Source organism: Vanellus vanellus (genome assembly GCF_965231255.1).
Source record: "Vanellus vanellus genome assembly, chromosome: 5".
NCBI lineage: Eukaryota > Metazoa > Chordata > Aves > Charadriiformes > Charadriidae > Vanellus > Vanellus vanellus.
The window spans coordinates 22,953,079-22,966,636 of record NC_138910.1 but is presented as its reverse complement, the minus strand read 5'-3'; the positions used below and the strand labels follow the sequence as shown (position 1 = coordinate 22,966,636).

General features: G+C 42.8%; 2 protein-coding genes across 2 annotated transcripts; one reads left to right on the top strand and one right to left on the bottom strand.

The window, feature by feature from the left end:
- Nucleotides 1-2,300: 2,300 nt before the first annotated feature.
- PHOSPHO2 (phosphatase, orphan 2) lies at nt 2,301-4,773 on the bottom strand. Its single transcript, XM_082484204.1, has 2 exons — nt 4,758-4,773; nt 2,301-3,780 (listed from the first exon to the last, which is right to left on the bottom strand). The coding sequence occupies exon 2, from the start codon at nt 3,776-3,778 to the stop codon at nt 3,053-3,055; it is 726 nt and encodes a 241-aa protein (XP_082340330.1). The 5' UTR covers nt 3,779-3,780; nt 4,758-4,773; the 3' UTR covers nt 2,301-3,052.
- A 1,536-nt stretch (nt 4,774-6,309) lies between these two features.
- On the top strand, nt 6,310-12,324 carry LOC309672052 (cilia- and flagella- associated protein 210-like; the record flags this gene model as incomplete). Its single annotated transcript, XM_082483457.1, has 9 exons — nt 6,310-6,325; nt 6,741-6,967; nt 7,228-7,401; nt 7,496-7,689; nt 8,585-8,741; nt 9,754-9,893; nt 10,696-10,888; nt 11,214-11,378; nt 11,902-12,324. The coding sequence occupies 9 exons, from the start codon at nt 6,310-6,312 to the stop codon at nt 12,196-12,198; spliced, it is 1,563 nt and encodes a 520-aa protein (XP_082339583.1). The 3' UTR covers nt 12,199-12,324.
- Nucleotides 12,325-13,558: the final 1,234 nt, after the last annotated feature.

Below are 13,558 nucleotides of genomic sequence, written 5' to 3'. Positions count from 1 at the left end.
CGAGACATAAACAAGCTGATCTAAACAAAAAGCCCAAACTCTTAACACATATTTGCCTTCAGTTTTTCAACCACTCAATGCATTGCTAGCCCAGGGAATCGGAGTTTTGTGGTGTAACCCAGGAATTAGCAGCAGCCCATCTATCTCTGACCTGGGCCTGTCCCTTTCTCAGTCTATTTCTTTCTCTGGAGCATTCCCTTTTACAGCCCTGCGTCTGTTTCTACATCCCCATGCCAACAGTTTTGTTTTGCTGTGGTTTTGCACTTTCCATTTCATCATCTTCCTATGGACAAGCAGGAACTTCTCCTAGGTCTTAGCCATCCTACTAGCACATAATACTAAGGCTAAGTACTCTTTGTAGTAGCTGGTGTATGACAGCACACCTATTACCAAATAGAAAATTTCCCCACACGCACATACGCCTTCCATTATGCATTTCTTTTCATAACATCTTTACCTAAATCATCTCCCTCACAGAGATACGGTGGATTTAAACCGCCAGCAAGTCTGGAGGTCAGCAACACTAAGTACTGAACATGCGTCCCTTCAAGGAGCTTCTCCTTTTCTCTTTTGGCTGGATTACCAGCTTAAACCAGCTTCACCCTTGGGAGACACTCATGTCCCCTCCCTCAGAGCCAAATGTGGAAGAATTTGGTAATTGTGGTGTTTCAGAAATCTCTTCTACTAAGAGGGAAAAAAACCCAAACCAACCCAAGTCCTCGTATTAATAGCTTAATGGCCTACCTACTGGAAATAAAAAATTTCTTCTGTCTCCAACATGCACTTGCCCAGCAAACAGCATCAGCTCTGCCCTCTACTTGAAGTGATTAGATCATAATTGCTAATATTTCAAGTAGTCTACTTTGCTTAATCTACTCTCAACTCCTACTTTGGTACTTTCATCAAAACCACAAAAAACCACCCCTTTTTGAGCATGAAGATTAATTTCTCAGTCAATTTCTAATTCTCACAGCAAAGTGCAAGGTATGTTCCTTAAGGCTAAAAGAACAATAATTAATGTAAGTGGAAGAAAAAGCTGAATAATTATTCATATGCTAGTTTGTTTGTTTTTAAGGAAGCAGTAACAGATCTCTGGACAAACTGAAAGCAAGCTGTCTCACAACTAAGTTCTGAAAAGCACAAAAGAGACCGGCACAGAATCTGGAACATTAAGCAGCACATCTAGAATGAAGGAGACACACAACTTTAAAAACAAAACAAAACAAAACAAAACAAACACATACAAAATCGCACTATGCAAGACCCACTACCATTCTTTTGTATGACCTGTAAATGAGACAAACCTGTCACAGCTTGAGCCCCACCAGTTCTTCAGATGCTGTCTTTGTGCCTTTGCACAAAACAGTAGAGTAAGATCTCCAATACAAACATCTCGGGCACCTTTCAAATAATCAGATTAAAGCAATGCTTCTGAGAATGCTCTCTTTTATTCTGGATGTCTTGGACAATAGACTGTTCAAAGCAACCTTCTACAGTTCATTAAAATAGGTGAAGGGCTAAAAGCAGGACCATTTACAAGGAAGTAATCAAAGGAAATCTTAATTTATATACACTATCAGCCTGAAAACATGCAAGACTGCTCCTAAACATCTTCAACTGAGAAAAAGAAGGTAGCAACAACATCAAATGTCAGTAAGAAAATGAGGCTAATGCTGCACAGGAAACAGAGGAAGACAGCTACAGCAATCGCAGGCTGCTGAGCTACACCTCAGGCATACACAACCCAAGTGCTACAAAAGCTGAACTAATTTCTCAGTTATTAAGGCACTTAAGATAAAACAGACATCAGTTCAATAGCAGACTATATCACTGTTTTGGACCTTCTGCGAGACTATAAGAAGGAAAACATTTGGCATGAAAATACATTATTTAATTTTAATGAGACTTATTTTTACTATCTGTATATGCATAGCCCAACTCCTGGAGCTCATCTCACTGTGACTGGTAAAGAGAAAGACTGCATGTTCACAAATGATTCCTTCAACTACTTCATGACAGAACAATTCTGTTGAAAAGTTAAAATGGGCACAGATGTTCTTTTCCAGCCTGTAAGAGAGGATTATACTATAGATATGGACAAGAGTGAATAGGTAAAAGCAGCGCAAACATGTATACCTATGCATGATTCTGTGGGCCGTGCATTGCAGCAGAAATCCAGCAAGAAAAAAGCACCTGGCTGACTCAGAGCTGTCAGCGTGGAAGATCAAACCAGCGCTAGTTCTATATGGAGTGGCAGCAGCACGCTATCAGGGCGGTAGTCAGGAGAATGGGAGTGTGACTTTTCTTTAAACAGAACACAAACATCCTTACTGCTCTCCAGAAGAGAAGGGGTCTGACTAAAGGAAGGTGTTAGCCTAACATCCACACCTACACTTGTTTTCACGTTCTCCAGGCCCTTACAGGAACAGGTGACACGGGCCAGCAGAATACATTACACAAATCAGGTGTGTTGCTTTTGTCAGTGACAGTAACTTTTATTGTCTTTACAATACAAGATAATACAAGCTATTAAAAAGTAATTTTGTTTGGTAAAATATTTAGTATATTGAAAATATAAATGCATCTTCAGATCAAACAAGATTATAAGCATACCTAATAATTTGCAAAATTAATCATTTATCCTGATTAAAGAAGTATAAAAGCCAACAGTTCCAGAATGAAGCTCCTGGCACCTAATGCTTTGTAAGTCAAGCATTTCAATCCTACTCCTTCCCCTTAGCGCATGGAACAGAAAAGGTCTGTTATGTAGTTGGTAAAGGCTTGGGGGAAGAGGGGGAAGACTAATAATAATGGCAATTCCTCTTGCAACCCTCCCCCTACTTATGTTGGAATGCGTACTATGTTAGAAAGCCATTTTAACTTCACTTTCACGCTATTGCCAAGATTGAACATAAACAGTTTTATATTATGTTTAAAAAACATTAGTTCAGCTAACAGCCCAATTTAACAATTTTGTGCTTTTATACACATGCAGTTTTTCTCTCCCAGGAAGATAAAATATAACTATATTAGTTTCCTCTTATAATTTGAATTATTCCTTTATAAGCAGCTTCAGATAAGACATGATGTCAATAGCAGATGACCAAACCAGAACAGAACACTCTACAGGACTAAGATCTTGGGCCAGCTGAGAAATCTTTTTCTCCAAGGTATACCCCTGCCTGGGCATAGCAATATCATCCTTCTTCAAAAACATTACTGGACATAAGTCATTCCCACCATCACCAATGTATACAATTTGTGTATAACTTACTCCTCGCTCCAACTGCTTATCTAGAAATTCTTTTAAAACTTTCCTTTTGCAAAGGTTTTTAGGGCACCTCGCACAATGGTGAGCGTGGAAGTTCTGTACAGTAAGATAGCCAGTACTGCTGAATGCTGCAGGGTTTGTAAACACTTCATCAAACACTTTATGGAAGTCAGCAGCTTTCAAAATCCAGTCAATAAATACCGTATTAGAATCTGAAACAATTATGCAGTCAAACAACTCTTTGTTCTTGCCAATAAAACCCAGAAGATCTACCATTCCCACAGTGAAAGGAATTGTTGTCATAGTCCTTTTCATCTCATCTTCTTTGATGCCATTGTCTCCCAAGTAGACAAAGACTCTGCCCATATATTCTGTCCAATGTCCTGGTTGGTAGGAGTTTCTTAATCCATTAGGAAGTTTTTTCTCAGGAGCACATTTCACAATCCAGGTATCACTATTTTCATCTACGATTGTATGGTCAAAATCAAAAACCAACAGAAATTTCATAGCTGTCAGAAAACAGTTTCCAAAACAAACAAAGAAAGAGAATTATTTATATAAACCAAAGTACTGAATTCCTATCCTGATCTTGTGCGCAGAAGAAAGTTCTGCAAGAAAATGAAGTATTAGGACAAATATCTAAACAAAGTAAACTATTTATGGCCACTACAGCTATGGGAAGTTGTGCTGAAGCTAAAAAAGCAGTCTGTAAAGGTCAAAGTTGTAGTTCAGTACCAAACTTCTGTTTAAAATAGACAATGTGAAAGTATCTAAACCCATGCTGCTGAGTTACTAATACTTGCTAACAGAGTCGATCTTCCAGTAGTCATGCACCATCAGGTTCATCAACCATTCTAAATCTCTCCATCATCACTTGCCAATGCAACCAAACTGGGATACTCCTGGCAAAACACCTTAAGAGATATTTCAAAAGGAAACTACTACTGAACAGATGGAGCCAGTCTTTTTAACAAGGACACACCAAATCAAAGCAGCCAACGAAAATAAATACTGCCATTTCTGGATCTGCTTGCTGTAGTCCCGCAACTTCGGTACCTATAGCCCACCTCTGGGCTACGGAAATCCCTGGGAGCAGGAGACGCCTCATCTGGTACTCAAGAGCCGTTCCCTCACCGGCACGTCCTCTCACGCCACTTCCTCAGCCCAAGGCGTCCCTCAGGCCAGCGCCCCGGCCAGCAGGCCGCGCAAGCCGCATAAACAGCCCCCTCCCAACCGCAGCACGGCACCTGCCCGGGGCGCAACGACCGGGCCGAGGGGTCAAGCAGAGCAGCCACCCCTCCGAGGGGCTGGGCTGGGCTGGGCTGGGCTGGGCTGGGCTGGGCTGGGCTGGGCTGGGAGCCGGGCGGCGGCCCCGCGGTGGGGGTGTGGGCAGCGGACCGGAAGCCCGTGAGAGAAAAGGGCAGAACCGTTACGGCCCGCGGGGCGCGCACCCTCCCCACCAACGGCCACGCTGCCCCCGACCCACCTCCGCGCCCACCGCTTCCGGCTTCCTCCGCCTGAGTCCCGCCCGCCACGTGCCTCAAGCCCGCGTCCATCACGTGACTCCTCGCCGCCGGGTTGCCCGGCAACGGCTCGCGTCCCCGGGCGGCGCGACTCGGGGCCATGGCGGCGGCGGGGCCCGGGCGGCGGCGGCAGCAGCAGCAGCAGCAGCAGCAGCAGCAGGCCCGTGAGTGGGGCTTTCCCCGCGGGCACCGGGACGCGGGGGGGGAGGGCAGTGCCGAGCCGCCGCACAGGCTGCACAGGGATCCGGGAGGCTGCAGGGGCGCTCCCTGTCCCGTGTCCAGGGTGACTCCCCCCTGCTCTCCCTGCTGCAGGCAGCCAGACAGGCTGCTCCTCCCTAAGAATTACCTAGAAGGAGCTAACCCGAAACCAGTGGAAGTACGGTATCACCAACGGCTGAAGTTAAGAGAAGAACTGGGTGCCTGGCAGTTGTCTGTCCGTAGGCAGCAGCGCATCAGTGTACCTCTACTTTTGGCAAGGCCACCCTCACCTTGGACAGAGTGAGATCATCAGGGCTGGTCCCCACCATAAGTCACAAACAGATGAGTAACTGCATGTGAGAAACACCAGTAGCACCATAAGAGAAAGCCTCCTTACATTTTAGGGACGGCACGTCAGTCTGCTGCAAATCAGGAGAATTTCTAACAGGACCCCCCTCCGTACAGAGTGCCATTTCCCTCAGAAGTACTGGTGATGGTTTGAAGGGCATTTCACAAAACCTAGTCACCACCTAGAAAAGCTGTATTTATGCATGCGCATGTGCATGTAAGCTTAACACAACAAAGAAACAGTAGACAGTAAATTATCCATGGCCCAGCAATGTGCCCTTGTTGCTAAAAAGGCCAATGGAATCCTGGGCTGCATAGGGAAGAGTGTGGCCAGTAGGTCAAAGGAGGTCATTCTCCCCCTCTACTCTGCACTGGTGAGGCCACAACTGGAATACTGTGTCCAGTTCTGGGCTCCCCAGTTCAAGAGGGACAGGGAACTGCTGGAGCGAGTCCAGCGAAGGGCAACTAAGATGATTAAGGGCTTGGAGCATCTCCCTTATGAGGAAAGGCTGAGAGAGCTGGGACTCTTTAGCCTGGAGAAGAGAAGGCTGAGGGGAGACCTTATTATGGCGTACAAGTATCTAAAGGGTGGGTTGAAGGAGGATGGAGCCAGGCTCTTTTCAATGGTTCCCAGTGACAGGACGAGGGGCAATGGGCTCAAGTTAGAACACAGGAAGTTCCGTTCAAATACACGGAAAAACTTCTTTACGGTGAGGGTGACAGAGCACTGGCACAGGCTGCCCAGGGAGGTTGTGGAGTCCCCTTCTCTGGAGATTTTCAAGACCCGCCTGGATGCAGTCCTGAGTAATGTGCTCTAGGCAATCCAGCTTTAGCAGGGGAGTTGGACTAGATGATCTCTAGAGGTCCCTTCCAACTCTGAAACTCCGTGATTCCATGAAAAGCTAATCTTTAAAAAAAAATCAAGAAACTGTTCTACCAGCCAGATCTATTTTAGTAAATACAATGAGCATGCAGGACAAGGGTGGTAAGGCACAGCCTGTACCCAAACTGCTGCCTCATCCAGCCAGAAAAATGGCTTTACCAGTATTCCCCCTTTCCTTCTGGGAATGCTCCCTGGTCCCTGCTGCTCTCAGAATCATGCCCAAGTACTGCCTGGAAAGTGTTAGCTACCACCAGCCAAACCTGTACGCACACACAAACAGGGAAGGGGACATACACACAGTTAAATCAGTCAGTGCCACAGCCCAAGCATGTACAGTGGCCATAGTTAGATGGCAGATACCGATACCCTGTCTTAGCTCTGGAGTACTGGGATGGGGAGACATCTGTTAGGATAACTTAGTGTTGTTACTGTGCAGGAACTCAAACCCCGATACAGGTCTGAATATAGGATTTTTTTATATCAAGTAACCTCAGTATCTTTTCTTTCCTCTGCACAGCATCACATCATTTGGAAGAAAATAACATTCTAGATGGATATTTTCTTCCAAATGAAGTAGATCTTCATCAGGTAATTGTATTGCCAAAAACAGAATGGGAAAGGATCCAGGACAATCTTGGCAGCACAACTAGAGAAGCAGCACGCATCCTCGCTGAGAAGAAAGAACGAGAAGAAATGTACTTACGCTCCAAAGCAGCTGTAAAAAACTGGCCCAATACCATTATGGTCAGTACAAGATACATTTGTAAGCAAGGGGATTCATTTTCATATATGCAAACCCCCTCATAGTAACGATTCTAGCTGTACTCCCTTTAATATTTGGTTTTAAAGATGTATTTTATCTAAACTCCATTTAAATACATCAACATTTACATTTTTTAATTAACGCTAAAATGCAAAATTTTTAAAAAACAAGCATTGAATACACCACCTTCAGAATGATTTATACATTTTTAATTCATGGGCTCATTTTATCTGCACTGTAGGGCCTGGCACAACGGAAACTTAAAGCCAAAAAAATACGTGAAGAAAGGGAAGAGGAAGAAAGAAAGCTGCTTGATTTGAAAGAAGAACAGTTCCAAGCAGCAAAACGGAAGGAGGCTATTGATCGTGCAAAAACCTACCTATACTATCAGAACGAAAGAGTGAAAGGGTTGCATGTTTGTTGACAACTTATAATTTTTAAAGTCAAATTGTACTGAATTTCTTTAAACACTTCTGAACATGCAAATTACTTTAAATGTTCTCTTGCAGAGTGCACTTCTACTTGCTGAGGTCCTAAAAGAAAGAGATGCTCAAATTGAATTTAAAAAGTTAAAGTCAGATGTTAACAAAAAGAAGGATAAAGAAAAGGAACATGAACATAAAGAAGCTATTGTCAGAGAGCAAGAAAAGGCACATCAGCATTATATGAATGAACAGGCACTACGTAGAGATCAGCTGGAACAGTAAGTGATAATTAATCAAAGGTATCCCTACTTTATTATTTACTTAAATTCTTTTCTCATAAATACATTCTATAAGGTTTTTACAGAAACTTACTAATATTTTGATTCACAAATGCAATACTTTAAAAGCAAAATCCAGCGTGCCACAAAAGACCTTGCACAAAAGGGAAAAGATATTTTTATTTGCCAACAGTCTGCATGTAAAATTGCCTCTGGTAGGCGTCAATAGGTTTCAGTCAAATTATTATTCAAAAGTTGTTACTGAAAGTGTATTTTAACTCAGTTTTGGTCCCAGAAAAGGAAAAGGTTAAAACGGATTTTCCATTTGCCCATAACTAGATTCCAGAGAACACATCAAGAGAACGCATCACTGCCACCTCCATTCTTTCTCTGAGCTCTTACAGAAACCCTATGGAGTGGTCCCCAGAGGAATCAAATTTCCTGAGGCAGAGGAAGGGTTCAAAGTCTGGTCTCACATATTTCAGGTCCAACGCATAAATCCTTGCAGAACTTAGTATGGAACACTACCAGTTTATGCTGTTGCCTGCATGCCCAGAAGGAGAAGCATAGATACGGTGGGACTTACTGGGGAAATCTCGTTCACTGAGGATGCTGCAGAGATAGACCAGATCATTATGAATGCAGTGGTGCTAACAGGTCACCCAGATAAAAATTGTTACCACTGCAAGCTGTGAGCCTACCATAGCTGATTTCTAGTCAGAGGACTGAGGGCTACCATTACAAAAAATAATGCTATTTTTCACCTCTGATATTCTACCCACCTTCAATTCAAAGTACCACATGCTTCAGTGCAAGGTACCTATGGTTACGCAGAATCTGTTCATTACTTCATGTGTTCCCTGGCCAATTTATTCAACTGCTTTTCCTGATTCAGAATAAAGGAGCGCAAGCATCAGGCAGATCTGGCCAAGCTGGAAGATAAAAGAGAAGGAGAACAAATACAGAGACTGCACCAGTTGTACCAACTGGAAATTCAGAGAAGAATGGAAAAGGAACAGGAGGAAAAAGCTGAACGCCAGAGGCTGTATCGCGTAAGTAACAGGAAAGCAGACAGTTCAAAATGCTTGTTTCACCTTGGCTGCCTGCAGTGAAACAATAGCATTCATCTATCTAAATGGGCCTACTGGCAACAGGAGGTTTGTTGACGGCTTTAGTAGCACTGGATCATATGCCTACCCTGCCAGTTGCAGGCCATGTCTTTCCTCTGTGCTTTCGAGAAAGGTCTCTTGGGGGCAGGTCCCTTCTCTTGTCTGATGGGACATTGGCACCTGATGCTTTGACTGGTCTATGGTTAAAAAGTCTGCTGTTGACGTCAAGGAATATTTTCCTTGACTTGAGAATGGGATTTAAGTTCCACATACCTGCTGGTTTAAGCCCATTTTTCTTTGTTAGGAAGAGGGAACAACCTGAGTCTGAACATAACAGTATCTTTTTAACTTGTCTTTCCCTTTGTGATTGTAGAGGTTTACAAATTTGGTCAAGATGTGCTGCCTTCTCTCTTCACCTTTAAAGGTATCTTGCTAAATGCAAACTTGAAATGTCTCAGAACAGTTCTGGCCAACATACAAAAGAATTTGGTTCTTTACATAAACTACAGAAAACAATTCTTCAGCTATTATTTGGATGAAGCTCTCAGATGAGGATAGTTCTGGATGAGGTGGGCCAGGAACAGCAATCTGCGGATGTGTTGCTGGCGGCTGCAAAGTCCCATTACTCTCAATGTCCCCCTCTCTCATGTGTGTGAATGGGAGCAATGGATAATCTCACTACATTGCATAGCAATTTGTTTGTGTTAATGGGCTCAAGAAGCAGCTGTTCGATGCTCAGTTCCCCCTTCTCCTTCCTCATATCTACTATCTCCTCTTCATACATGTTTGAACAGGGAGGCAGAAGTCAGTGGAAATACTGAGAATGCCTTTCCTCTCTTCTCTCTTTGAAAGAAACACAAAGAGAGAGAATAGGGAGTGATTCTTTTAAGTTGCTACCCCAGGCCAAGATTTTCTAGACTTCATCTGTTATCTCAGGACCATTTTGCCCATGCAGGAGCATGTAACTGACCAGAAAATTATCAAAGCAGTAGAGGAACAAAAACAAATGGAAGAAGATGACCGGATTAAAGCTCATTTTAAAGCAAAGGAAACTATTGCCAAGCTGATAAAAGAGAAAGAAGCTGAAATGCGTAGGTAGGTACAACACTAGAGTATAAACTGTAAATAAACTAAAAATTATACTGTAGTCATATTCAAATCTTTCAGACAGATGATGTAACACAAACCACAGTTATTCTAAAAATAAAATTCTACTGATAGGGAGAGTAGAGAATTCATGAGAAAAAGGAAATTCTTTCACAGGTTCCTCAGTAATAGGTGTGGGTGGGAGCAATCTCTCCGCCCTTCAAAGTACAAAGACTTACAGAAGTGCAAAGCTCTACACCAGTGTGCTGGGAACAGCAATTTTCCATACGGCCTGCCAAGCCTCCGCCTCCTCAACAACTGAAAACAATTAAAATCCTTGACAATAGTATTTTTGTGCATAAGCTACATTTGCCTGAGTAAGATCAAGAAAAATAATTTGACTACATTGGGTAATTATTAAGGAAAGATGGCTTACCAGTTTAACAGTGAGGGTACAGCATGAAGATACCACTGAGCCAATCTAAAAGCTCCCTTCTCTTCCTACTTCTGGCTAATACTCCCAATATTTCTCTCCTGATAGCAAGATGCTAGGCAGGCTCCTCCCCAAGTGATCCAGCTCATTATTGCAACAGAAAGCTAGTGTTACAAGAATACAGGGAACATTTATTTGCTAAATCAGATAATTAAAAAAAACATAAAACCAAACAGGAGGAAAACAAGAAGATCAAGACATTGGGTGGCAAGAGGAGAGAAGACTAAAAGCAGGATTGCTGGGTTTGGTAGAAGTAATGCTTCAGGTAGACCTTGGTGTGTACTCTGATACGTTATGGTAGCTCATGTTCTTCTGCAGACTAACACAGGAACGTAAGGATAAAATCGTTAGCCAATTAGTTGCACAAATGAATGAAGCATTAAAGAGGGAAGATGATCGTCTTGCTAGAGACATTGAAAAAAAAGAAGCTGAACAAGAAAAAAAACGCAAAGAGAAAGAAGCAAAAGAAAAGGCAGCCATTGAATCGATTGCTGAACACAGAGCCACTGTGGTAAGAAACCTATCCTGTTCTTAGTCCTGCTCACTCCAGCTGAGGAGCCTGGCCCAGATCACAGCCGGTGGCTGATGCCAAGCATCAGCATGCTTCATCACGTCCGCTGCCATCTTTCCTGGGGTCCTCTCTCCCTCTCCCACTTCTGTGTTGGGTGCACATCTGCCAGGGCTGCTGAAAACCCTGGGCTTGGACACTGGCCAGCCACAATGACCGTGCTTATCAGAATGCTGATACAGGGCTGCTTCTGCTGAAAGATACGACTTCCAGCTTAGCAGGCTAGCTTCTTGGTTAATTTTTTTTTGGTGTTTTTTGTAAAATACAGATGAAGATGAAGGTGGAAAAGGAGAGAGAGGAAAAAGCAGAGGGTAAAAAAGAACTTCATGCGCTAATGGAAAAGAACCGCACCTATCTGGAAATGGAAAAAGCCAAGAAACAAAGACAACGTGATGCAAACATGGAAGTACAGAAAATTCAGATCCAGCAAATGGTAAATAGAAGATCTGTACCCTGTCAGCCCCTTCAGAAAGAAGCACGCATCTAAACCAACAGCACTAGCTCCCGCCCGAGAGGAAGAGAGAAAGAGAGCTTGCTGTGTTTTGTTTGGGTTTGTTGTTGTTGTTGTTTTTGTGGCTTTTCTTTAAATCATCTATGCTCCAGATATGCTGGTGTTTGGGGCCAGCCTCCTCTCAGAGCAGTGATGCAAGTCAAGGCTGGTTGGCAATGAGAGATCACATCCTGCCCTGTGCCATTATGTACTACTGCTGCCCTCTTGTATCTTCTGGGCAGGGCACCAAAGAGCAGCAGCTGATGCTGATGTTCACACTCAGCTATTTAATGTACCCTTTTTGTGGGAGGTACGGCAGAGGAGAGAAGTGGGGAGGTATGATATTTGCCAAGTAGCAAGTAACATCACCGTAGATCTCCTTTAAGCTTTTACCCTCCCTAGGTTTTAAGGGATTGTTATGTTATAAAAGGAATACTGAGCTTTGTTATTCTCTTTTCTTCATCAGGCTGAAAAACAGGCAAAAAAACAGCAGGAAAAGCAAGCAGACTTAGACTATGATGCTCAGAGAGAGGTCATTGCACTTTGCAAGGAGCGTGAATTTCAGAGCTATGCAAAGCAAGTAATTGAATCAGAGTCCAAGACTACACATCATCTTTATCCTCTTCTCAAAGCATCCAAAGATGGAAGAGGACTTGGACATGGGCCATTTTCCAGAGGAAGAGAAGGAATAAATGCTAGTTCTCAAGTACAGGGTGATGCTGGGACCTGTACTACTGCTCAAGAAGTTAAAAACATGAAATAATATTGAGACTATACAGCAATGAAAGGCAGAAGCAGTTTTCATGTGGTCAAAAAATATCTTTTTGAACCTTATGGGCAGAGTTAAACTGTAAATGATCTACACCGAATATATGCTATGAATCTGGAAGTCCATTTGAAAAAAAAAATGCCAGAAAACTGGTTATATTCTCAAAAATTCTCAGCTTGTATTTCATGGAAGTTAGTTCATTAAACTTGAGACAGAAATGCATGATATATAATTGACCATCAGTGTAACCTATTCCATCCAAAAGCTCACTATTACTGTTATATTATTATTCATTATTCTAAAAATTCACTGTCCCAGATTTTTCAGGCCGAGGATGTGAATTCCCAGTGCAAAAGGTCACATTTTTCACTAGCCCACTTCCAGTTAAGTATTCCCCATAGTAGAAAAAAAACAAAACAACTTTACAGAATCTACAGGGGAAGAAAAAACAACCTAATACACGTGAACGAATAGTTATGGTGCTGCAGTTTTTATAGCATTTTGCAACTACCTCTGTTAAAACAAATGTCATGCTATAAATTAGTTATAATAAATGAAAATAGGAATGTGATTTGAGCATGGCCCTTATAAGGTCATGTAGGAGGCAAATAGGTCCCAATATAGCTGTAAATAGCTACTACAAAAAGAGCACGGGAACAAGAACAACATAATTGGACTGTTCTTTCAAAAAGACTAGCAATGATTCAATCTCTGGTAAATAATCTGGATCTAAAATTGTTTCTCAGATTCCTCATCTGACTTACTCTCCACCACCAAAGTCACACACATATCTCACTCCTTATGCTTAGTTTATGTGATGAAATTTTATCATCATGTTCCTGCCTGGATAGAGTTAGGGTTTCCTACAATGACTTCCTCCACGAGTATCCTAGGGTCTAAACAGGGCATCCCCCGATTCTGGCATCCGCTGAAAACAAAGTCCAAGAAAGTCGAAGCTTTGCCTTGTTGCATACAACCTTCTCTTCCAGCCACCCGTTTCTGTTGGCCAAACTAGAAAATGATGCAAGTTCTAAAAAAAAAAAAAATATATGAGAGTTTTATACAGAGGATGCTTGACAACATTCTAGTTTGGAAAATGGGTCTTTTGTGTGCCTTCAAGTTTCTAAGTTGGGATTCTGATAGCAACAGGCTTTGAAGAAAGCACAGGACTTGGAGCAAGATGGGAGGCTACCCGGGAGGCGAGGTCCCTCCTGCCAGCTGAGAGCCAAGCAGAGCTGGTTTTACCCCCTCTGCAGCGTGAAGCAGCAGAATTTAAGATCATAGAATCACAGAATTGTTTTAGTTGGAAGGGACCTTTAAGATCATCAAGTCCAACCATTAACCTAACCTGACA

Bases quoted from the DNA above. Each gene is read 5' to 3' on its own strand.
- PHOSPHO2 (XM_082484204.1), bottom strand. From the start codon at position 3,778: ATGAAATTTCTGTTGGTTTTTGATTTTGACCATACAATCGTAGATGAA.